At 41.6% G+C, this 26351-nt stretch overlaps 1 protein-coding gene across 15 annotated transcripts in view; it reads left to right on the top strand.

The window, feature by feature from the left end:
* Positions 1–26351, top strand: part of TCF12 (transcription factor 12) — a 172832-nt gene that overhangs the window by 131657 nt on the left and 14824 nt on the right. For 2 of the 15 annotated variants that reach the window (XM_054078220.1, XM_054078219.1), the window contains exons 10-18: positions 10896–11001; positions 12127–12266; positions 12584–12728; positions 14268–14332; positions 18422–18500; positions 22753–22827; positions 23120–23193; positions 24121–24192; positions 24927–25133. In XM_054078220.1, the coding sequence (XP_053934195.1) occupies positions 10896–11001; positions 12127–12266; positions 12584–12728; positions 14268–14332; positions 18422–18500; positions 22753–22827; positions 23120–23193; positions 24121–24192; positions 24927–25133 (963 nt within the window). Of the gene's footprint in view, positions 1–1364; positions 1602–10895; positions 11002–12126; positions 12267–12583; positions 12729–14267; positions 14333–18421; positions 18501–22752; positions 22828–23119; positions 23194–24120; positions 24193–24926; positions 25134–26351 lie in introns of those variants that run through there. The other 13 variants (XM_054078228.1, XM_054078223.1, XM_054078225.1 and 10 more) reach the window with 10 other exon arrangements.

Below are 26351 nucleotides of genomic sequence, written 5' to 3'. Positions count from 1 at the left end.
AGATGGAAACTTCAGGGTGTATTTGCCGGCATGCTCTGAGCCCAGCAGCCTCCTCACCCATTGGAAGTGTTCACTGGAAAAGCGTTTGAAGCTGTGGAGGTGTGAATATTCTTGTCCGTACGTGTATATTCTGTATATTTGCAGACACTACTATAGTTATCCCAACCAAGACAGCAGTCGGACGATCTATGATTTCTATCTGACCATAGTATTCCACTGCAGTCAAATTGCCGCCCTGGGGGTTCTTGTCCGTTCCGGGCAGTCCCTCGGCTCCCGAGGCCTTTGGCATCCCGAGCCCAGCGGGCGCCGCTCGCCCCCACCCCGTCAGCCGCCGCCTTCGCCGTGGCCCACGTTCTCCCTTATCCTCGAGTATTTTCCCGCTTTTGTCAGACGGGAGGCAGGGAGGGTTCACAGCTCCGGCAGTTGACACAGTAAGAGGTGGAGAGTTTGGCTTTAACCTTTTTCTCTCTGGACTGAAATCCACGTCTAACTTATCTCGTTGCTCGCAGGTGCGGTGTGCCGGGGGGCTGCGGGGTGTGCGGGGGGCTGCGGCTGTCGGGGCCGGCAGCTGCGCTGGGCCGCCCGCTCCGCGTTGCTGATGGGCCGGAGCCGCTGCGGCCCCTCCCCTCCCTCCCCCCCTTCTCCCCCTGGCGCGGAACCGCTGCTTTCGCCCCCGGCTCGTTGGGGGCTCCGGTTCGGCTTTCCCAAGGAGCGGCGCTCTGGGCTGCAGGAGGGGTGCGGGGCGGCTCCGGCCCCGGAGCGTTCGCTCGTTGGGTTCCGTGTGTGCTCAAGCAGGGGGGGCTCTGCGGGGCCGCTGCCCCCTTCCCCCGGGACTGGCTCCCCGCTGCCCCCCCGGGGCTGGATCCCCATTAACCCCCCGGGCTCGCTCCCCTTTGCCCCCCGGGGACTCCGCCCGCTGCCTCCCGGGACTGCCCCCCCTTTGCCCCTCGGGACTCGCTCCTCGCTCCTCTCGGTGCCCCGCTGCCCCCCTGACTGGCCCCTCTTTGCTCCCCGAGACTCGCCGCTCCGGGGGCTCGTGCCCCCCCCCCACCCCGGGACTGGACTCGCTGCTCCCGCGGCTCGTGCCCTCCCCGGGCGGCCCGAGCGGAGCCGGGCGCGGTGCGAGCAGAGCCAGATGGCCGCGTGGCTGGAGTCGCATCACGCAGCGTCTCCGCTGCACTAGTGCTCTAATTTAATTAAAACAAAAAGTAGCCGATTCAGCGGCCGAGGCCGCCCCCCCTTCGCCGTTCCCCGCTGCCCGCGGGTTCCGGGGCGCGCACGCGGGTTTCGGTGGCCGCGTTTCCCCCTCCCGCCACCCCCTTCCCCCCCCCCCCCCCCCCCGTGCCGCGTGGCGCGGTCCGGGGCGCGCGCGGCCCAGGCGGGGGAGCGGGGGGCCCCGCGCGCGCCCGACCCCCGCGCCCGGCCGGAGATGGTTCAGTCCTGCTTTGCATAAGCCGCCTTTGAGGCGCTCCATGTGCGCGGGCGGCGGAGAGAGGCGGCGCGGCTCGGCCCGGCCCGCCGCCAGCCCCGCCATGTACTGCGCCTACCCCGTGCCCGGCGTGGGCACCAACTCCCTCATGTACTACTACAACGGCAAGACGGTAAGGGAGGGCGCCTTTGTTCGGGGGGCGAGGGGCCCCGCGGGGCTTCGTGCCCAGGGCGTGGGGAACGCTGAGCCCCGCGGGGACGGCGGAGCCCCGCGGGGGCTTCCTCAGGAGTTGGGGGACGCTGAGCCCCGCGGGGGCTTCGGGTGCGGGGACAGAGTCCCGTGGGGGCTTCCTTCTCACGGGGTGCGGGGACACCGAGCCCGGCGGGGGCTTCGTGCGCTGGGGTTGAGGGACACCGACCCCCGTGAGGATTCGGGGGGTGCGGGGGCACCGAGCCCTGCCGGGGCTTCCTGCCCGCGGCTGCGGCACACCGAGCCCCGCGAGGACTTGGTGCTCTGGGGCTGTGGGAACGCCGAGCCCCGCGGCGGCTCCGTACGCAGGGGTTGCGGGGCACCGAGTCCCGCGGGGGCTTCGTCTGCGGGGACACAGCCCGTCCCGTAGGGACTTGGCGCTCGGGGGGTGCGGGGATAACGAGTCCCGCGGGGGCTTCGTGCGCGGGGTTGGGGGACACGGAGCCCCGTGAGGACTGGGCGCTGGGCGGTGCGGGGACGCCGAGCCGGGCGCGGGCTCCACGCGCGGGGGCTGCGGGACTCCGAGCCCCGGGGAGGCTCCGCGCTCGGGGTTCGCCTGCCCCGCGAGCTCGTTCGGGGTTCTCCCTCCCCTCCGTCCCGCACGGCGCTGGCTCCGCGCAGCTCGGTGCCCGCGGGGGGTTCGCGATCGTCCCGAGTGTTGCTTCGGCCGCGAAACTTTTTTTCCCAAGTTTTTTTTTAAGGCGCGGGTCTCGCTCTGCGCTGCGGCTGAGTCGCTCGACTCGCAGCAGAGCTGCGGGAGAGGTCGGGGAAGGAGCGGAGCCGCTCGCTCTCTCTTTCATTTCCTTTGGTCCCGGTGCCAGCTGTCTCTCAAATATGAAATGATTTTTCTTTCATGTCCGCTCCTGGGCTAAAACAATCCGTTTGAAGTTTTATGTGAAGATATATATAAGACTTAAGTAAAATTAACTCTACGCTACCCCCGAAGCGAAGGGAATATAACTTGTGTGGAGTTTTGAATTTATTCTTCCGAGAGCGCAGATCTCTCTATTACAACATTTCTCTTTGTTCTTGTAGCAGGAAAAAAAGGCTTTGATCTTATTAAGTATTTCCAGGCGTATCGTAGATGGAAGGGCTCGTACTGTAGGAGAGCGTGGCTTGAAAATTGATAGCATGTGCCTGGTATGGGTCAGAGGTGACCTTTATGAGCTTGAAGAGTTAGTAAATAGATGACAAATCATATGATGATCCTATATCATGTTGCCCGAGGTTTTATTTAATTTTTTTTTTTAACATCTCATTAGCTTTTAGCATTTTCTCTCCTAGGAATTCTGCGAGTTGGACTAAATTACTGATTGACGTATACACAAGGAGGATATGTGGAGTTGGGAGGGGTGGGTTTAGCGTCTGAGTTTTTGAAGCACACGTCTTGATGTGTGTGCCAGATCTTTGTATGAGCCTGGCCGTAACGGGAGAGCGATGCGCAGCCGAATTCTGGTGTCTCATTGCTGTTACTTGTACTCTTTGATCAGTTAGTGGCTGTTAGTATGCCCCTCATTGTTTGAGCTTACGATTTTTATTTAGATTATTCTGTTAGACTTTGCATGTTGATGTTCCCTGATACCTGCTGCTGTATACAAAATCTGACTGACATCCACACAAAGCAAGTGGGAAATGACATGTAGAAAATGCATGTTTTAATCTTTCTATTAAATATCTCTTAGCCTTTTCAACATTTTAAATTGGTAAGCTAGAAGAGAGCTTAATATTAAGCTGAACCCCGAGTATCTCAGCACCCCAACAGATGGTCGTGTGCACACTGGCACGAAAATTAAAAGTTTAAAAATGAAGTCAGGAGGGGGTTGCTGTCGGAAGAGGTTCAATTTTCATAATTTCTGTATGTTTTAGGAGGGATACTTGAGCATGAAAAATACTGCTTTAATACAAATCCCTTGATAGGCAGGAAAATTTTACCGTTATTTGTAATGGGCATTAAAAAAATCATGTATTTCTCACCAAATTAAAAAGGAAAAAAATTCGTAATCATTTTCATAAAGAAAATAAAGCGCTTTTACTGTGAGCTAGAAGATTTAGCCCCTTTTTCTTTTTTGTCCTTCACCTGTTGACATATAGAAAATAGTCTCAGTTTATAGAAGGTTCAAAAATTTTAATATGGAACTTTTTTTAAAAAAAATCAACTGTAGTTGAAAGTAACATCTGTGTTTGAAGTTTTACCTTTTCTTCTCTTTCCTTCAAGAGCTATGCTACCGACCCCAAAATAAACCAACCCCTCCTAACCCCCATTTAAAACAAAGCTGCAAAATGTTTAGGTAGAATTAATAGCACAATTTTAAATTATACTTCTTAAATTTTTTTAACTATTAAATAATTAAGCAAAGTTATTCATTTACTGAGGCCTTGTAATTTAAATTTTATAAAATGCAATAGCACTAAAGAAATATTTATGTAATAGAAATTTTAGATATTCTTTGGGCATAAAGAATAAACTACAGACTTCAAAGATATCCTGTTTTTTCAGTTCACCTACAAATTTAGAAAGAAATTGGATATTTTAGAAATGTACTGTAGAATTAGTTTTATATAGACCATGATAGAGTAAAGTCAGTTAAATAATTTTAAGGAACAATATTGATTATATTTTATTTTATATCGCCTATGACTATTATTTCATATGAAAATAAGTTTGTACGATACTCCACATTATTTTTGTTCTGCGTGTTTTATGGGTTAATTTGCTAAACCAGTCTGTGTGTAAATATATTTTGTTATTGAGTAAATATTTGTTTTTCTTGGTATAGGCTGAGATTTTATCGAGCCCTATTCCCATGCGGAGTTAGTGCATCTTTCTCAGTAGATTTCTACAATACCTGTTAAAAAAATGAGGAAAAAAAAAAATCAGCGGGGTGTGTCTGTGTACATTGCATATATATCATGCTTTGTGCCTTGCGATTTTGCAAACTAGCTTACATTAGGATTTTTTTGAGATAATCTTTTTTCCTTGAGAATTTTGAGCGTAAAAGGCTCTTTATAGATGTGTCCCTGCGTATGCATGCATATATATGTATATATACACACACCTCCCATACGTACAGGTACGCGACTAAAGATGGATAAATGCATGTAGAGGTGAGTGTATTATGGGTATATTTGAGTGAGTTTTGGTGGAGAAAATGCCTGTCTTGCAGTCATTGCGCTCAAGCATCACAGGAGAAACATGTTAATAATACTGTGTGGGGCTTCGGTGACACCACAGCCTGCCTTTCTGTGGCAGTTACACAATAAATAAAAGACTGAGTCTTTTAACATCAATGGAAAATGTTTTCAGTTGTAAATTTTGGAGCAACCAGGTGCTAAAAAGAACAGTTCAATTCAGTTTTTATTAGCATCGAGCCAGTTAGTATACAGGGAGGAAAGTACAATTAAAGCTGTTCTGTACCATATGCTGCCCACAGCAACTTCAGCAAGGTCAAAGCTAACATTTGTAAGTCAGGACAAATAGAAGATCATCTGGAAAATCTCTAGGGGTACACGGCTGTGGACATTGAATAAAGAGAGGTAGTAAACACTGGTCAGCTGGATTTTTTTTTCCCCCTGTTCCTCGCCCTTCTCTTTCCTCACCACACTAAAAACTGATGAGTTACAGCGCATCAGCCCAAGAGAGTTTTCCCTGCTCCACTCCACTGGGCTGAAGTGCCAATCCACTGCGCAGCAGTCCCCTGCCAGAATTGTAGCTTGTCTGCAACAAGCTTTATTGATGCTTTCGAGTGAAGGTTATGTCCGTTTCCTTGGGCAAATGAAAGCAGCTAGGGATGGGATCAGGTGCTGTATTGGGCAGATCTATATTTCTCAAAATTGGAACACCAAAGAGTAACACACCCCTGCATGCGTTTTGCTTTCATAACCACGTGCACGTTGAAGTCCATTTCTAGCGATATAATAGTCTGTGTCGGAGGTGCAGAAACAGAGCATGAGTAAGTGCAGAGAAGAGAGAAATGCAAAAAGTAGCATTATGTCTACTACTGCATCTTCTTGTTTTCAGCACTGGCGATGGGGGCTCATAGCCCAGCTAAACCAGCCTTCAGAAGTACAGGGAACAGGTTCAGAAACACGCTGATTGCTTTCAACTTTTTCTTTTTTTGTTTCCATAAAATCTGAAATTAATCAGGAATTTTTGAAGACTTAGTTGTACGCATCCTTTAGTAACAGCATAAGTTGAAGAGTACGCGGAAGAGATTTTACTTAGCAAATAAAATATAATCTTCAAGCACCATATACATGTATTTATTTCTGGTGGTGTTCCTGCTGCCTTACCTTCATTTTCCTTCCCTCTCTGCCTCACACCAGAGGCAGAAAAAACTACGATAAAATCGGAAGAACAGACAAAAAGGTTTCTATATACTGAATTTGGGATTTTTTTTTTGTAAGTTAGCCTATCACTTTTAAACATGACTTTAAAATTGTCATTTACTGGGACAGAAGCTAGGAAGTATTTTGCTATATATCACTGCAGTGGGGTTCTGTATTTCAGGAATACCCAAATAGGTATGTATAGCATGCCTAAACTGTGTAAACATTTATTTAAGATGGAATTCAGTTTAGCTACTTCAAGGGCTGAATTTTATACCATCCTTAAAAATCACGGTTGGATTTGCAGACAAGACTGATGCTCTGTTCTCTTAAAGGAGTGTTTTATTTTTGTTCTGGATGGCGAGAACAGTTTTTTAAATGTATGAACCTTTACACCTGGTATTGGAAACAAAAAGTATGACTGAGGATATGGTGTCCTGTGTTCTCGGGCTCTTTGTTTATCATCATGCTTAAATATCAACTAAACAAGAATTCCGGGTGGGTTGGGTTGCCTTTTTTTTTTTTTTTTTTAATCTGCTTCTGTCTTACTGTAAGGAAGAATATGGAAAACTATAGTTACTGTTCTACATTCCTGAAGTTTCTATTAGATGATTTTGTCAGGAATATGGTAAATATGAAAACAAATTTACTTTTGCCGGAGCTGCTTTTCAGCGGAATTAGCTTTTGCCACAAAACCTACAGATAATACACTGTAAAATTCTGCCACATGTACAAATCATTCATCAGTGCGCACTTGCTTAGTTCATGACTGATGCAGATGGAATGTAGATAGACTACTTAGCAGAGTTTACAGTCTACAGAATAGGTTATCCATCTCCACTGGTTTCAAAAAATTCCGCGTCTCCAGCAGCTTGATAAATATTTTCCTGAATTTCCAAGAATTGTTAATAACTAGACTTAAATGAGTACCATAATGCATAATTCCATAAACAGTGTGTGTGATAGGAGCCTTGGTCTTGAGATAGCGTGAGCTCATCGGAAGTAAGGTTTGGTTGCTTCATCGCTATATTTTAATCTGCTTTTAACATTAATATTAAACATGGATAAATATTTAAGAATTAGAAACAGACTATGGGAAAATTGCCTGAGAAGGAAGTATGCCAACAGGAGGACTCCGAGTGTTATATTTATTAAATGCATTTATAGAACGAGACTTGGAAGTTCTGCTTAGCATAAAATTTGGTAAACCCAGATCTTCAAATAACGTTCATGCTACTGGCACCTGTATGAGTAAACAGAAGCGCCCTGTGTAAGCCTTTGATATGTTTTAAATATCTCAGGTCTGCGTAGCTTTTCTGATAGCGTTCATTACATATGTTAATCACCAGGGCAGATTTCAGAACTGGATATGCGTTTGTTTGACTTAAACCTGATGTAGTAGAGATAGTGTCTTCTCAACTCTGTTCTGAAGTAGGCTCCCACCACTATTCCTGAAAAAAAAAATCTTAGTTGTCACCCTGTCTTTCCTACTGGAGAAAGACAAAGCAGTTCAGGGTGCGAAGAGACTGGTGCGGGTCTCTGACTGCATGTCCTTTGTCGCTCATTTGTTCCGCTTCCCTCTGCGGGGGCTCTGTCCTCTCCAGAAGCCACCGCAGCCCTCAGGCTGGTGTATATTCTAGCGCGGTTCCAGAAATGTCGAGTCTTCCACTTGGTAAGTCATATAAAAGGCCTGGGTTTGGTGTGCCTTTATTGGAAGGGGATTTCCCATTCATGATCGGGGCAGTGTTTTCCTTGTCAGCGTGGAGACACATCCAATGTCTTTGGGCGCTGTGCAGTGAAGGGGATTAGAAGATAGGCTCCTACCTGCTGGACACAACCCTCTTCAAGGAGACTCCATAGACAGGCTGACCTTTCAACGATATTTCTCGTCTTAGTGGGAATGTCAGCCAGGAAAAACTGGTTTGATGCCTCTTGGATGTCACCGTTATCGGTTTAATAGCTAAAAGAGGCTGTCTGGAGCAGCCGTGTCATATTTGTAACTGCCTTGCTCAGCTGTCGCAGGAGAGAGGAGCCCTTTAACTGAGATGTGGACCAGGGAGCTGCTGCGCAGCCATGCAAGCTTCCTGAGGGCCACAGCCATGGAGGACAGGGGCGGATGGTGCTCCCAGTGCACGCAGGGCTTTCAGACCAAGCAAACTAGTTGCCCTGATAGATCACTTCCCAATTTAAAAATAAAATGTCGTCTGTTTTTTAATCAACTTTTTGATTTAAAACCTTTGTATTTTGCATTTTGTGGACTTCAGGTTAATCTTGGTGAATTTTCTCCTCTGCTTTTAAATTTTGTTTGTAGTAACACAACATAAAAATTATGATTAGGTCATTAACCAGAAAAAAACCTGGTGCTCATCTGCAGGTGATCAGATGACATCAGAGGCCTGGTTTTAATTTGTGGCTAGTTCTGATTGTAACTAAAAGAGACTTGCTCCTTTTGTGGAATTGGCTGGCTATTTCCCCACATCTGGAGTTAATGAAGTCTTTGAGACCACATCAGTTGTGTTTTGCCGCAAGAACCCTTTGATCTGAAAAATCTAGACTGGCACAAGTGCAGCTTCATAACATCGCAGCTATGTTTTTGCAAGCTATAGTTAAGATACCAAAACAAGCAGAAACTATATAAAGTTATGTGTCTCTGCTAGGACTTTCATGTAGCTGTTTGGAAAGGCCTCTTTTATGTTAATATAATTCATAACATTTTTATTATGTTAATGGCTTGTACATATGTATCTGTAAATGATACATTTGTAGGAGTTTTTCAGTTTAATTTCACTTTTGAGATAGTGTTTAATCAGTTTTTATAAATCACCCAGTTAATGTAAAATGTTCAAATTTTTGTCTGAATCTTGTATTTACAAATCACGTCGATAACATTGCAGTTTAAAAGAAGTATAATTCATCATTGTAGGTGATTTTCCATTTATCAGTGTACATCTCGGTGGCGGTGCTAAATGTCATAAAGCTTTGTTTCCACCGCTGTCCCGTGACAGTGATAGATTATCCATCAGCTATAGCATATGCTGCGTTATTCTGCACAACACAGAACTTGCAAATGAAGCTCAGTTTTGCTTAATATATTTGCAGTCTATGGGTGTGAATATTTACAATTTGACAGAGTGACGTTTCTGTTAAAATATGTCTGAGGAATGGAATATACGTGCACTCATCCTATATGGGAAATACATATGTACTGTTAACGGGGCTTTGAGCGTATTGTCATTCTGTCACTTGGGTTTGGTAAGGATCTCTAGTTTGCATTTATTGCGTAAATTGAAAATCTGCAAGTAAAATATTGAACAAAAGATCCTGGAAGGGCTTTGTTTCCTAGATTTTTTTCCTTTATTTTGATTAAAAAAAAAAATGTTAAAACAAGCATGTTAAAATAACTCAAAGTCGTAAGTTTTCCACTTGTATGGGGGTCCTTTCCCTGCTGTCATTTCCATTACACGGCGGGTGCCGACAGCTCTGCCCTGGCTTGGTTCCCTGTGCCCTTGTCCTGGTTCCATCGTACCTGGTTCAGTGGGTCGGGAGCCCTGGATGCTCTCCTCTCCACAGGCTTATCCCGATCCTTCCTGTGGGGAGGGGGCACGGGGGCTTGCCCTATTCCGATCGGAACAGTCGGCCTCCCGGAGAACAGTGCTGTTCTTTGAGGGAACTTGGGCTGTTCTGTTGGCCGCCTTGGTTTTCCTGGCTCTTCTCTGGCTTGGTAGAGCCAGAGAAGACAAGGGAGAAACGCGAATGCTGGAGATACGTGCGTGGGAGGGATAAAAACATTAACTCTTGAATTTTAGGTCATGGAAGCTTTAAAGTTTTAAAATCATGCTTAACAGATGCATTTGTGAAGCCTTATATATTTACAAGTAAGGTGAAGGATTGAAAAATAAAAATAGGCATGTTTTACTTTGTAGCAAAAGGCTGCCCTGGTTTCACTGTTACAATTTGATGCCTTATTTGTTAATTTGTGTTTTGTTTTTAATAGATTTTTCTTCTAACATGCACTATTCATGTTGCAATATTCAGTATATTGACCAAAATATTGTCATGGAGAAATAGCATCACTTAGAATAACTGATTTAATGGGTAGAGCCGTTGAGTCTGTGAATACTGGCTTCATTGGTTTGACTTCTTTATTCCTGACTATGCTTTATATTTCTTCTTAGAGTCACTGCAGTGAAAGACTTGTAATCATGATGTTTATTTGGCATGTTACAGTTGTTAAGAATATTCATTGTTTGCAGGTTGAGGATGGCCATTCCAGTGTGGTGTTACACTGAGAAAAAGAATGATGCTGCTTTTCTTTAATGTTAGGCCAGTGTGAAAATAATTTGTTTGATGTTGGAGTTATAAGATTATTCCTCAGGACTTGCATTACATATATATTTGGTGACTGTACAAAGGCGTGCAAGTTTCTGAATGGATTATACAATGGTTGCATTAAAATCTTTCCATTTGTCACTGGATGTTCTCTTTCTTTCTGATTGTTGAGATGCCAGCTAATTAAATATTCAAACAGGCATACAGTTGTTTTAAAATAAAATTTGTTTGGGGCCCAGTTGTTTTATCTTGCCTTTTTTATCTTGAGCAACAAGTCTGTGCGAGTCATGCACTTAGAAAGCAAAATCAGCATTCAAGCTTTTATCAGGCCACCTGGCTGAGTTGGCACACCAGAAAGTGTGTTGTTAGGATCATTCTACTGTAGTTCCTCTGTACTGTGGCAACTTGCTAAAAAGCAAATAAAACAAGGGCAAGGAACGCTGCAGCTTGCTACACTGTTCTTTTTTTATTAGTGCTGTCTGTGTCTGTATGCTCTTATGGGCTTTTTAATGCACAACACCCAAATGTCGCTGACCTGCTCTCATTGTTCTCCAATATTTAGGTGTACGCACCATCTCCGAGTTCTGATGATTTCAACAGAGAATCTCCAAGTTACCCGTCTCCTAAGCCACCAAGCAGTATGTTTGCTAGCACTTTCTTTATGCAAGGTGGGTAAAATGATTCTCAACGCGTGAGTAGATCTCATTTGTCCTTTAGGCAGAAATCTACAGTTGGCCACTGTTGTATGGAATGAATGAGGAAGCGTAAAGGTAACATATTGTGCTAGAGCCTGTGATTAGGTTTTATATACTTCTAAAACAGTTAGATGAAGGGAGCTGTCTGTTGATTTAAAGTTTTTCTCATGACATTAATTGCTGACTGAAATTTAAGGGAATTATACACCAGGCCAGATGGACAGAATCCCCCATCCTTTGATTTGTAGGAGCTTCAGAGCAGCACACTGGAGTGATAGAGAAAAATGAGGTGAGGGCTTCTTGACTGTTCTGGAATTTGACTGTACAGTATCAGCTAACAGTCTTAAGTTCTCAAATGCGTGTATTATCCAGCATGCCAAAATAAATGGTTTTGCATTGAACAAAGCGAGAGCAGAATTCTTTCTCTCAGCCTCGCATCATAGAATGAGCTTGTATTGTAGCCTGGTGAGGTTTTGGAGCATGCTGAAAGCATAGTCTCTGGATATGGGAATTTACAGAACACTTCATTTTGTACTACGGAAGGACAGTGGTATTGATGCGCAGGTCTAAAGCTTATGTAATGCAGTCATTTCAGTTACTTAAATCTGCTATCATGAAATATTTTTATATTTTTATGGTGCAAGAGTATTTTAGATTACAAATTGCGTATTTTAGGCTAGTGGATGTTTTGCACTGTATGTTCATGATGAGCTCTGAACTTCTCTCTGCTCCACTCCCTTTTTTACCATTTCTTTCAGTCTGGAATTTTTTATCAACACTCTTGATACAAATCTGGCTTTGCTGAAGGCCTGTGTAATTAGCAGATGTACTTGGTATTTTCTCAGCTGTGGTTGGATTGTATTTCAGCTATAAAGCCTCTGTTGGTTTTTCATTTTTTTTTATAAATACAGCAGCAGTGTGGTGGCATGAAAATAGAAGGCACAGTATAAACTGGTCACCATTTCCCTGCTGCTGTTAGTCTGAATACCTGAATTCTGTGTTCTTTTAAATTAATTCTGTTAGGGAAAGTAAAACACGGTACTCTTTTTCATTAAACATATTTTTCTTGTTTTCTTTTTTATTAAACAATAAAAAAAGATGGGACCCACAATTCTTCTGACCTCTGGAGTTCATCCAATGGCATGAGCCAGCCTGGCTATGGTGGGATGCTGGGAGGCTCTTCTTCCCACATGTCCCAGTCCGGCAGTTACGGCGGCCTGCACGCACATGACCGTTTGGTAAGATACGCAGCCCAGATTAACGCATTTGTACTTGCATGTGGAGAGCTGAATTACAAGAATACATTTCTTCTTTGCTGCTCGTGGATGACAGTGAAGAACCTAGTTGCAAACTTACTGTATTGGATTTATATCCTTTTATTTACGTCTGTTGTATAAATAAAAAAAAAATCTGTGACAGTATAGTGGTCTGTTTGGAGGATGGATGAGTTCTTTTCTTTATCAAAAGGGCGGAGTGTTGTATATTTGGTATCTTAAAATATTAACATTTATTTCAAGACTACTTAATGTCTTCTGTCTGCTTCTCTTCTCTGCAGAGCTATCCCCCACATTCAGTCTCGCCTACAGATATAAATGCCAGTCTTCCTCCAATGTCTAGCTTCCATCGGGGCAGTACCAGCAGTTCACCTTATGTAGCTGCCTCACACACTCCACCTGTCAATGGATCAGATAATATTCTGGGTAAAAAGTTCTTCCTGCCTTTTTTTTTTTTTTAAAAAAAAAAAAAAATTAAAAGAAAATGAGATTTAGGGCTGCATGATGCATGAAATTAGTAAGATTTAATTTATGGGATGCTTGTTGTAGATCAGGGATACCGCACCACTGTGACACTCTGACCTCATTATGGCTCAGATGAAGCAAATTGTTTTGCAGTCAGCTTAAGACTTAGTGGTTTATTTGCTTTCACAGCCAAGCCTATGTTCAGGAGATCGTATCCTTCTAACTTAACGGCAATTATCCTTCGATAGTTTAGTATGTACCGTTCAAATGGGTAGTTTTGGTGGTGTGGTTTTCAGAGCTGCTATATCACCAAGGCGCTGCATGGGAGAAAGACAGGAAGAATGTTTCTTTGAGGAGCTTGATAAACTGCATCGTAAATTCCTCTCTTAACTGATTTAGAGATTACTGAGTAGCCAGGATGGTGGCTGGTGTAGTCTCTTCCGTGCTTACCTAGAAAGCATGAAATACAGGATGATCATCTGCTCCTTGCATGTATTTGCACTGCTTAACATCCAGTTGTAGAAATTAAATGCTTGTGGGCGCCCCTTGTCCTTTCAATATGATTCGCACTTAGCGTCATTTAAGTGCAGAATGTAGTTAGAGTGACTCCACTGGCTTTGATTTGGGAACCTGTTTTAACTCGTGTCTTTAAACAGAACCCAATTAATGAATCTGCAGGGGAAATTCAGGCTGGGAAATCCAAGTTTGCCTCCAACTTGAAGCAGCGAGTGCTCTGTGATTTGAATTTCTGATGTGAAGGGTTTACATTAGTGTCAAATATAGTTTTTTGGCATTAGAAGTTGATAATTGGAGAAATGATGTTCACGTTTAAAGGGTCTGTTTGCTACAGTAAAGCAGATATTTCAGGGGATTCAGGTCCTTTTTGTGTTTCCAATTGGCAGGGCCTCACACCTCCTCTTAGCTTGATGGTGTGTGGAGCAAAAGGGCGCGTGGGGCTGCTGACGTGCAGCTAAGAGCAGGAGTGGCAGAGAGCGTGGTGGATGAGGGCTTTTCAGGGATTTTCTAAAACAAAGACGAGAGAACAACGTAGGGAATTAGAGCAGAGGGAACAAGGAGACACATGAGGAAATGTTCAGTGAATTTGGCTTTAAGAATTAATGAAACATGCAGCACTTTAGTGATAACAGTTTAGAAATAAGCTGCAATAATCTAATTTTGATTTTCTTTTCACATTTCATTAAAATTAGCCCGTGATCCTAGAAAATAATTTCAGGTTTTTTTCTAACGGCTTTCACTTGTTGGTCCTTAAGTTATCACAGCAATACTGTGTTTGACGTTAAAGAGGAGAGCATCTAAATTTAAATCTAATTGTTCTGATTAAATTTTTAAGTATAATGAGAACTGATTCTGTTGACACTGACTTCCTCAGAATTTCTGTTTAAAGAGTAGTTGCTCAACTGTACGTAATGAATAAAATAATAAAAGTAAATAAAATTTTAGCTTTAAAAATAAGTGTTGGGTTTGCTTTCCACATTACAGGAAACAGAGGAAATGGTGCTGGAAGCTCACAGACAGGTGATGCACTTGGAAAGGCATTGGCATCTGTAAGTAGCAGTTAGAGTATTTCGAGCTGAAAAACGCATTTTGTTCGCTATTTATCTGTTAATTCATTTTGTGATTCGGGTGTTTTCATGTATGAAGTCAAAATAATGTCCTACAACACGATGTCCTATACTTGACAAATGTCTACAAAAAAGGAAGTGGAAAATGCTTGCATTTGTAGAAGACTTTTTTTTTTCCAGGTGATAGAAAAATTTAGGGCTGATACAGTTGAGAAAGTTGTTTAAACAAAGTAAAAGATAATCATAAGTTTAGAGTTTGATTTTTTTCTATATTAAGGATTAAAATATTTTTAACATTACTTTTAGAGCAGATCAAGGTTTAAAATGTTTTCTCAGTGGCCTTATAAAACTGAGAGGTTTTGAATGCAGTGTTATACAGCTATGATTTATGCAACAGCCTTTAAAATGCTGTATGTGCATAAAGTTTAAACTCCTCACTCTTGGTGGAATAATGAAGATGATGTAAAGCGTTGTAAGCATCTTCACTCAACTAAAAGCTCTGTTTATATAAGCGCGCATCCAGCGATTATTTTTGCATTAATGCAATCAGATTACTTTTTATAAAACAGTGTTTGATGTAGTATAGCAGAAATTTCAGAGTTAGGAGTGGTGGCTGGGGGAGCACTTTGTATTTCTTGTACGCAGCAAATAGGGAGACTAACTCTGATTCTAAAAAATAGAAATGGTTACTTTGCAGCCCCAAAAGACCATTCCTGTGTTGGATTCTGCATCCCGCGCCTCCTGCCAGTGAATGTGAATGTGTATATTGTGCAGATCCTGTTACCCCTGCATCCCTTGGAGGGTCATATGTTAAAAGATTAGCAGATCTGATAATGTCTGTAATGTCCATATTGGGCAGGAGAACGCTGACCTGCTGGCTTTGTGGAGAAAAATGTTGTCCCTGTTACTTTTGGGGATTCAGCAAGTAGATAACAATTCACGAGTCCAGAGGGCAGTTAACACTCTCTTTATGTCTGTTTGAGACCTGTCAGAGAAGAACTGGGATCACTCTGACTCCTAGAAATAGCAATGCTCACATACTTCAGGCTCTTCATTGCTCTGCAGATGGATGGGATGTTCTGCAGCCTGGCGCGCTGGCCAGTTAGACCCGTGAGACTTTGTGATGCTTTCCACTGCTCTCCTTTTTTAAATCATTTTTGCATCTTTTAAGGTATTTTTGCCCAAGTCGCTAGCAGAGAAAACCAGGCTGATGTTTTGAGGAAAAAGTCTAAATATATTGGGAGTGGAAGTCAGGGCAGAAATGTTTAATCTAACCGGTGGGTGGGCTCTGGTTGTCATAGAAACTTGTTTCTGTCATCCCGTGTTGTTGCTTGGCAGGAGCAGCCAGGTCATTCCATAAATCATTTCTGTCATAGCTGATGGTGATGCATTCCATCTGCTCTATCAGTGCATGCCATAGTCTGCACACTTCAAATCCCTCGCCTCATCCATCTGCTTCCCCCGCACCCCGCAAAACGCACGCACCCAGCACTCTGCGTGTGCTCGTTTGCTCCCGGGGGGAGGTGGGCTCTCCCGCAGGTGAAGCTAGCACACGTGAATTCCGATGGCTAGTAAGCTGAGGATACTTGTCTGTTTCAGCCAAGTTTTATTTAAATACTGCGATTGCCTTAACTTCTTTTTCCACCCATAAGGCTATGGTATATGCCTTTCTGTTGGGATTTTAAATGCTACTGCTGCAACTGTTGAGGGGAATTTCTAGCTCTAAAATTCTGTTGATGTACATCTCACAATAGGCCTTTCATGTGCGAAACATCAGAGGATACGACATTTGTTCTTCAGTTTAGGTATTAAAGACCATACAGAATAGTATGTGATTAAACATGTAAGGCCAGATAATACATTTGCAAAGGTTCTTTTATTTTAGGTTTAAGCCTGGATAATTGTGGTCTTAATCTCAGGGTAGGCAAGAAAGAGAATTGTACATGAAAGTATTTACACAAAGTTCCCAAAGCCCTGTGGATTATGCATTAGTTTGGATAATGAACTAGTATAGATAGAAAGAAAAGAAAATCTGGGTATTCGTGCCATTTCTAATGTGCTTCCCTGAACATTTGCCAAACAATAACCCTTTAAGATTGTGCCCATGGAGGGTTATATGGCAGGAGAAACATCTGGTTTATTTCATTGCCTAATGCCAAATCAAAACACTTGGTCTTTAATTTAGAGGAGATCAAACAGGAGGACTGTTTAACTTTGTTGATTATATCAGACCTCTTTGTGATAACTTATGTTTTGATTCCTACCTCAGAACTAGGGTAAAGGCCTTTGTACGGTCTCGGTAGTTAAATAGCCACTGGTCCCCTCACAAAAGAAAAGAAAATGTAGGGAAGTTGACTTCTAAAAGTAATTCATGAATTAAGTTTCTTTGTTGCTTTAGACTCAATAACATTACCATAACAAAGCCTAACTGAAATGTACACTGTAGTGTTTAAAAAATTGGACTAACAGCTCCGAGGTTTGGCTCTGCAGGCTCTCAATTGTGCAGCTTTTGTCTAAGAGCCTTTTCATTAGACCCTGGCATATTGGCACCCTGCTGATTGGAATGGACCATGACTGATAGGAGGAGGAGTCTCATTTGTTGCAGTAAAATGAGTCATGTTACCGTTTAAGCCTGGCAGAAGGTGTCAGGGTTGTTCATCATTGGTCATTTAACAGCACAGTGGCCGGGGACTGCATGCGGAATGAATTCTGACCTCGGCTGTAGCTGCGGCTTTGCTAGAATGTAGGTTTTCACTTTTATAAAACATGGCAAACGAAAGCGGCAGGAAGAGCGGTGGCAAACAACCAGTTTCAAAGGAAACTTCATGGCCTTTGTTCTGACATAATTTTTATTTTCTTACTTTATCTGTCGGGCACTCTGCGGTTCCTATGCTGACACCCAGGGTTTACTTTTATACCGATTTACAATGCATGAATTTCCTACAATGGTCTGAGGTATTTTACTCTCTTAAATATATTTTCTCGCTGGCACGTATGAAAAGGAGGAGGTATTTCCATTAGGGAGCTGCTGTTTTTTTCTAATGAAGAAGTACGATAGACCAAGAGGGAGCGTGTGGTCTGTCAGGGCCTGTTTTTGTCAGTTCAAAAAATTACAATCTGCAGCTTAACCAAGCCCCAGTTTATTGTCAGCTAAATGCTGAAATGTCATATTGTCTCTGTGAAGAGACAGCAGCCACACTGCCATTGCGGATTTTTTTAACTGCCATCTGATGACTAACAAATCCTGCTCTCTGCTCAAATAAAACAGGTTTGAACTGATGAGCTATAAAAATATGTTCTAAGGTCCATAGTCAGCCTCCAAACCTACTCAACTCCTTCACAAGACGAATTTTCCAAGAATCTTCACATTTTTAAGTTTTAATTAAAGCTTGAAGCGTTATGTCTTCTGTTTTTATTAAGACTTTTTAATTACATTAATAGCAAGGAATGAGTTGTTGCAAGTTGAGGTTTAGTATCTTAAGGGAGCAATTGATATAGAAAAAGGAGAGGAAAAAAATTGTATATGCTGCAATACATAGCAACAGCAACAAAATTTCCGATGGTTTCTGTTTGGTAGCTACCAATAGTAACAGGAGCTTAATGCTTCCTTGGTATTTTCTCTTGTGAAGAATTCATTTTTAGAAGATAACGTGTTGACTGCTGAAATATTTTCTCGCTGTAAGTTTGGGAAGTCATTTTTCCTCTGCATTTTCCAGAAGTTCTGTTTGTTATAATTATCTGTGTACTATTAACTCTTAGATGCGTCGTTCCCCTTCAATAATAACAAGGCTGTAATTTCTGCTGCTGTTAAAGCAGAAAGAAGATCACTTGTACTCGTGTGGTTATCAAATGCAGGCTGTGCTTATTTTGACAGCTGCTTGAAAAGTTCTCTGGACATATTTAGAGCCTTGAGTGCAGTAAAGCAGAGCTGTGATTGAAGGATCATATTGTTTTTTTATCAATCCTGCATCAAGAGTGACAATTAAAAGCTTGAGAAGGAATCCTAGTAGCTATTTTTTTACTGTGTATTATGACAAGTATTGATATACAATCTCTTTTGTCTGTTGTTAGATTTATTCTCCTGATCATACCAGCAGTAGTTTTCCATCAAATCCATCAACACCAGTTGGATCGCCATCGCCTCTTACAGGTAGGGATCAGCCGTTTGTCAACAACTTGTTTGTCGTTTTGAGAACATCCTGTTTGGAATCACAGCAGCAACTTCCTTACATAATTACTTCTATATTTTGCTTATTTTTCCATTGTACTAAACCCAGATCTATAAATCCGGATTCTTAAGTATTTTTGTAGTGAGCATGCACTTAAATCCTGGCAACTGGCTTTGAAAATTAGCTTATTTAAGTAATTTTTTGAAACAATGAATGACCTTACGCTGTCACAGCTATAAAGATATCTGTGCGGATCTCTCCCATTGGAGAGAAATAAGAATGATTAGATTGGATTTTTTTAAAGCTATATGGTAAAACTCTGCGGCGGCTTTGGGTGACAAACACAGCAGATGTGTGTTCCCTCTAATGAAAATACAGTAGGCTCTGAGACTATCCAATTTTTATACAGGATAGCTTTTCATTCATCTCTTTCATGAATGCTTTCGTTCTATGGGAGAAGAATATCTGGCATTTGTCAGAATAAATGCTGGGTGCTGCAGCCACCTCTGTCACCTGTGCTTTGTGTGTTCGTAGCGCGAATGTGGGAAGAAGCATTCCAGTGTGGAGATGAACTGTGGGCAGCTGCCTCCAGCTATTAGTGGGTAGTGCAGCTTTCACAGACACTGTGGCCTCAGCTGTCTAGTAAAAGTTGAACAGCTGTTCTCCATATAGAGAGGACTGTGAAAGCTCCATTGACTTAAATTTGTTGTTTAACAAAGAACTAGAATTACAAGCAAGATGATGTAACTTTAACCCTGTTCTTTCCTCTAGTGCGATTTGTTAAATTATTTAACATTTATACAACAGTCTGTTTTCCCATTCTCTGTTGTTTAATATATCCCTGCAGGCTCCTGGCCATTGGTCACTCCTGTAAAAGAGAGCTTTGCTTTTTATAAAAAAAAAATGAAGTCGATTTGTACTGAAAAGTGTACAGAATGATTTCAGCTGAATCTAGACGAATAGATTGTAGTATAGATAAATAAATCGGTAAAGTTATTGCATGTGAAGTGCAGTCGTATACGTATGTATGTGAACATGTGTATCTACATATTCAGTATCACTCAGAACACTTCCATCATTCATACTTCGCTCATGTTTAATGGACACAGTTCTGGTTTTCTGCAGACTTAACGGATTAATGAGTAGCTGACATGGCGTACCTGAGCAGCTGCTTTGGGCATTTTGTTTCTATAAATGAAAAACACGAATTGAATAACAAAGGGATTAATAGGATTTTTGATTTAGTGACTACAGTTGACAAAAAAATTGTTTTGTGTGTCCTTGTTACACTGAAAAGGCAGATCAGACCAGAAAATCAGTATTAGTTTGTTTTTCACATCAAAGCAAATTTAAAAAGAGCTCTGTAGTGGGAAGAAAGAAGTTCTGACATTTCAAAGATCCCAATTGGAAGTCTCTGATTAGATACCGCACCTAATTTTGTAAGCCTGAAAGTGCTAGCTAATTTCTGGCTTTAGAATATGAAAGCTCTAAAATTTGGGCTTTCCCTTTGCTGTTGTTGCCTTTGTCTGTTGGAACCAGTATCAAAAGTAAAACTCTCCAAAATTTGCACTTTGAGTTATGTTCGTTATTCTGGATTCTGATGGCTAAGACAGCAGTAGATACAAGCAAATTTTATTGAAATCCTTCTCAGGCGCAAACTTAGCATCTGCTTTACAATTATACCCTCCCACCCCACCCCCTTTAATTCCAGTGATACAGAATTTATCAAGCCTTTGGTAAATTGCTCCAGTAGCTAATTACCTTCATTTATGAATCTGGACTTTTATCTTTATTCCCAGATGAGTCACTAAGAACACAGTGAAGCACAATGTAAAGTAATTACTACTATATTTATTGCTATTTATACTCCTGGTAGCCATTTTCTGTTCTGACCCAAAAAATTATTGCAGATAAAACAAATGTTTTATGTATACTAAACTAATATATTTTGGAGCATTTTAGCTTTCATCCTCATTTTCCTCTTTTGCAGCTAATCCTTTGTTTATTTAGCGTTCTTACTGTTACACATTTGACTCAGTCATAATTCACCTGTCCTTTAATTGTGAATTACAATAGGAGCACTCTATTTGCCGTTCAGAGCATTGAGAAAGAGTGACTTCAGGAGACAGCTTCAGTGTAGAAGCTCGTCTCTGACTATTTGGCCGTTATGTTACTGAAGAAGGAGTAATGTGGGTTTTTTTTTCATTATTAATTTAAGTAAAAACTTTGAGAATAACATGATGAAACACCGCAAGCAGTACAAGACAGTAGCATGCAGCTCCTCTTCTCTGGCCTCCTTTTATTTCTAATTTTACATAAACACGCCCAGAGCTTCTCACATAGTTTTAATGATTGCGTATATTTACGTGAAGTTTCTACGGGGATCGGCATGGTGGCAGCCCTGGTATTTTAAGAATCTTCCGCCCTGGCTTGGAGGTCTTCAGAAGGGTTCGGTGGGTTCTGAGGATGCCTCTGCCGCATCCCCTGCGAGTGTGTGTTTGAAAGGGGAGCCAAGGGATTAGTGTTGGGGAGACTCTGGGAGCAAGAACAATACTGCAGTGATTGCTGTCGCTGACCCCTGGAAATCCGAACACTTGCCTGGCTTATTTGTTTTTTTTCATGCCGCTGTGTTGGTGATGCACTAAAAGCTGCAGTTGTTAATTGCAGGGCTTGTGGTGCCAGGATGCTTTTTAACATAATTGGGGGATTTCATGCACGAACTTCTAGGAGGGGGAGTGGGATGAGGAAAGCAGGAAATCGGGGCCATCTGGCAACCTGCGCAGACATGGAGACAGGGTAGGGCACGGCTCAGAAAGAGCGCTAGCATTACTAGAGGTGTGATGAAAAACTGCAGGTTGCAGTTGGGCTGTTCCTTTGAGAGGAGGAGTTGAGTGTTCCCTCCCCCCTTTTTGTTTCCCACTCAGGAGTTTTGTTCTGGGCTTACATTAAGGAAATAGTTCTTTTTTTTCCATTTAAAAAAACAAACCCAAACTCATCAGACGATTTGCACGAGTGTTGAGTCTCTTTGCTTTCTTTTCCTACTTGGTTGCCTTTCTGCTTAGTATCCAAGTGATGCTTTATGGTAGGAAGCGGTGCGCTCAGTCCTGGCAGTGAGCGCTCGTGAAAGCCTTGGCTGTGGTCTTGTCTCAAAAAGATGGAGCTTTGACTAGATAGGAATTTCAACGCTATGCTGAGCCAAAATATTCTAAAGTCATTTCATTAATGCTTTGCAAAATAAGTGGGACTCCAAGCATTATTCCCAAGTTCAGGAGTTGGAATAATGCAGAGGGAGACTACGGATTCATACCCAGAGTAGCTGTGCAAAGTGAAATTCGGTAATTATGAACTTACTGATGTCATTATATTTTAAAAGAGAATTCCAGCACAGTTACAGCAGCTCTGGGCTCTTATGAAACTGGAGATGGTTTATTTTTCTTTAATTAGAAGGGAAATATTTAGGTATTTTAATAGCTGTGCAAGCTGTACTCTTTTTGTTAAATAAAACCCTTTCTTTGAAAGGTAACTAGTTGCAGCTCTCTGAACAAAGGAACTGTAATGTTATTAAACCTTTTCCCAGTTTTCCAGACGTACAGCTCTGGCTGTTATTGAAAGAACAAGCCCACAGGCTCTTCCTTTAATGAGCTGCTTTGGATTGTATGTCCATAATTTATTAATGTAATTGCTTTATTATTACATTTGTATGGCTGAAAGGAAGCTGTCTCTAATGGACAGAGAATTGCATGGAGCATCTCTATAAAAGATACATTATTAGTTGGTGAGAAAAATACATGTACTACTTCAAGCTTTGTTTTAAAAGTACTGCTTTATTAGTTATTGCATTTCACATCTAATTATTTCTAAATTTTACATGGTAATTAGGTGTATTTATATCATATTAGAATGGATATGTATTTGAATTTGTGGTGAATAGGTAATGTTGTTGTAATTGTCAGTGTACTGCCCAGTTAATGATTCTTTAGCTACCAGTTTACCTTAAATATATCTGAAATAACAAGTGGGAATAACTTGAGTGTATTTTTACTCTTATCAGCTTGGAGGGTATTATAATCTAAAAAGGTATGATGGAGAGCTGGACAAAATAAAGCATTTTGATCTAGTTCAAAGTTTTCTTTATTAGAGAGGTGTCATAAAAATGGTTTTCCAGTTATCCTTCATTCAGTGTCTGTTTGATTTCTTTAAATATTTTTGTTTTATATTTTAACACTATTAAAGATGTGACTACATATACTGAACATAATCTGAAGAAGAAAGAACTCAGCAATCTTTTTATGGTGACACTGGCAGAAGGCAGGTATTTCCTATACAGCGTGTGTGTGTTTAGTTCACTTCTTTAATGTTGAAGTACTTTGAAGATGTCACTGCTTTGTCATCAATAACGTGTCTAACCCCGCGGATGCCAGGATATAAAAATTTTCCCTCAGTAAGGCAAAATGAAGGAATTTGTCCTCCTTTGTATACCCATATGTTAGCTTACCTTTACGCAGACTATGTTGGTTTTAATTATGTTGAGAAATAATTGCATCTCTGCTTCCCGCTTCTGCTGCCTAAATCTGTGTGTTAACCTAGACAATTTTGACAGGTGCCAGTCAGTGGTCTAGGAGTGGAGGACAAGCCCCCTCATCTCCAAACTATGAAAACTCTCTACACTCCTTGGTAAGAACTGCTGAAAGCAACATAGTACCTCTTACTCCAGAGCTGAAGGCTTGGTTTTGTATAAATCCTGCATATCATTAAGGGAAACAGTAGGATAGCATTACAAATGAATTCTTTGCTAACAAATGGCCCGTTCAGTTGAACAATACAGGACGGGCAGGGTGTGTCTTTCACCATCTGTTCCTTGGGCATCAGGCTTCTGTGCTGAGGACAGCTGGTGCTAAAGCGCTGTTATGAGATTCTGGTACCTTTTCACAAATCCGTAGCTAATTCTTATCTAAAGTTCAGTCTGGAGAAAAGATAAAGACTTCATGCCTTTGCATTTACTCGTCCTTCCCCCTCTCCCTGAAATGGCAGTCTCTGGGGCTCGTTTGCATTATATTGTCAGTTAAAGTATTAGTGCCTCTTATTTGTAATTACTGTTTGTTATTGGGGAATGTTCTTTTATTAATTGATGAAACATTTTACAGAATAACACAGAGGAAATACTCTGCAGCATTGTAGATTTTCTTCTTTTGAAGATTCTCTAGAGGGTTTAAGTTACTGGCTACTTTCTTAAATTCCTGATACAGCTTCAGGAAGGAAAGGGGAAAAATTTGAGGGAAGGTTTTGATTACCTGTTAATATTACCAGTTTCCACAGATGTAATTTCTTTTTTTTTCTGTCTTACAAGAATAAATTTAAGCTAAATCAGTTTTCTTTCTTTGGTAATTTTGCAATTAAGTATAATTGATATGTACATCTTGAAATCTTAACAGAACTGCAGTGTTAAATATTAGCCTTCTCTTATCTTAATATAATCAGATCTCTGTTGCATTAACTTGACTAACAATTTATTGCTGACGTCCACATCAGCTGTTTCCTCACCTCTTTTTTGAATTAATCTTAACCTGTGCTTTGCTTCCTGTTCTGTCTTGACTTTGCCAGAAAAATCGAGTTGAACAGCAACTTCACGAGCATTTGCAAGATGCAATGTCCTTCTTAAAGGATGTCTGTGAGGTACTATTTCACTTTAGATGGTGCCTTTTTGTGTTTCAATTAATGCTTCCTTCGGATTCCCCATTAAAAACTTAAATTAGTGTAGCATTATGATGCATCTTTTGATTCCAACGTTCTGCTGTTTCAGTTTCTAGAGAGCTGCAATGCCAGAATTGGTTTTGCTTTGGGTTTTTTTTTTGGTCTTTTTTAACGGAAATTAATTTTAAGACAGACTTTTCTGCAGTAGCATACAGAACTTGCTTTTATTTCTGCAATATCTAATCTGTTTAAAGATCCATTTTAGAAAATGATAACTTAAATGTTTATCAGGTTTTTTTTTTTGCAAAACAGGTTCTCAAAAACTCACTGCCTCTCTTAATTGTTGCCACAGTGGTGAGGCTGATGTTACGATGTTACGATCGTTCTTTCTCGACGTGTGTTAGATAGCTTATATTGTAGCACTTCCTTTTTTCTTGTTCATGCCACATAATGGAAGCTGAGTAACATTAACCTTATAATAAGCTTCACTTTAAAAGCTGCCACCTATTTGTGGAATGAATGCTATCTCGAGCAAAATCTCCAGATACCTTTTCTTTTTCCTGTTTGTTTGTAGTGCTGGTAGGTGCTTTCAAAGTCTTTTGATACCGCATTTCTTCTTCTGTCTTTAATATCTCCGAGGTAGAAACTGTTACGGTGTAATGAGTCTGCGGATGTATTGAGTCATGGCTGTTACTATCCCTCTTCAATCTCAACAGCAGTCTCGAATGGAGGATCGCTTGGACAGGCTCGATGATGCCATTCATGTACTCCGAAATCATGCCGTGGGGCCTTCAACAAGCCTCTCCGGTGGCCACGGAGATATACATAGTTTATTGGGACCATCCCACAATGGGCCAATTGGAAGCCTGAACTCAAGCTATGGAGCATCCAGCCTTGTAACAACCAGCAGACAGGCATCGATGGTAAGAGTACTTATAAACCTGTATGTGTTTATGCAAAGCGATTTCAGCTAATGCATTTAAACTACCGTAGAGCACAGTGAGTTAAAACTGGGCTGTAATATTAGTATTTATTGGGGAAAAAACTACTCAAGAATCTTGCGGAGGAAAAGATGGCAGACAACTTGCACCTGCTATGGGTTTCCAATTAGGGGTTTCGGGTGGGGGTGAGCAGAAGTGAGGGGGAGGAGAAAGATGGGAAAGCTTAGACTTTGGCCTGGTCAGTGGCCCATAAAATCCTGCTGTGACCATATGCAGAAAGCTGAAACTTTCTGCTGAGAGCGTTTCAGCTTATACATGCATTTTTTCCAGATGTGTAATAATTGGCAGAACAGTTTTCTCCTTGAAATGGTGAATAGGGAGATTGAATGGGAAAAGCAGTCAAGAAGGACTGAATTTCAAGTGTTCTGGTCTGGAAAAGCTGTTTATTGTAAATTGGAACTAGTCTTCAATAGCAGATGCTGGCAGAGGACTGGGAGGAAGCTGTTGGAATGTGGAACCATAGTGTGCGCAGGCTCAAAATTTACTTTTTTTTCCTAAATGAAAAGGAGTTTGAGCACAGCTGTAGTGTAAGTAACAATGAAGAGGAAACAACTTTTAGATTAATCCCCAAGAAGAGTGAAATAATTCAATCTATCTCTTTTAGTTTCTTTAAAAATGTGAACTGTTTTGAAAAAATGCAGTCGAGCTTTTCATAGATCAGAACTCTGTTAAAAGCATTATGCAGTAAATGAAATCTATTTGTAGTCTTGCTCACTTCCTTTTTTTCTTCCTTTTCATTCCTCCATTCTCAAAAATGCTTAAAGGAAAAAGAGCTTTTTAAAACACGCTTATTTTAGTGGTGCCATGTGTTTGCATGTTTCCAGCGTAATTTTAAAGACCAGTTACATGCTGTGAAATTTTCTGTTATAAAACAGATTCACAGCTGGGTACTGTGTGATCAAGGCAAAATTTCACCTATCATCAAAATAATTAGGTACCCCAATTGCTGAAGGGTTTGTATTCTATAAAACAGAATTAGTTCCAGGCTCTCCCGTTCGCACGTCACACATCCATTTATATTAATTTCAGAACCACTGCAGTAAACATCAAACAGAACTGGTTACTTTCTAAAAGCTGCCTGTGTCTGGGGGCTTCTGGGGAGGGGGATACTTTCCAAATGCATATCCAGCTTTAGGTTTC

This window comes from Cuculus canorus, chromosome 12, assembly GCF_017976375.1.
Source record: "Cuculus canorus isolate bCucCan1 chromosome 12, bCucCan1.pri, whole genome shotgun sequence".
Classification (NCBI taxonomy): domain Eukaryota; kingdom Metazoa; phylum Chordata; class Aves; order Cuculiformes; family Cuculidae; genus Cuculus; species Cuculus canorus.
The sequence above is the reverse complement of the archived record's forward strand: the minus strand, read 5'-3'. Positions and strand labels throughout refer to the sequence as shown.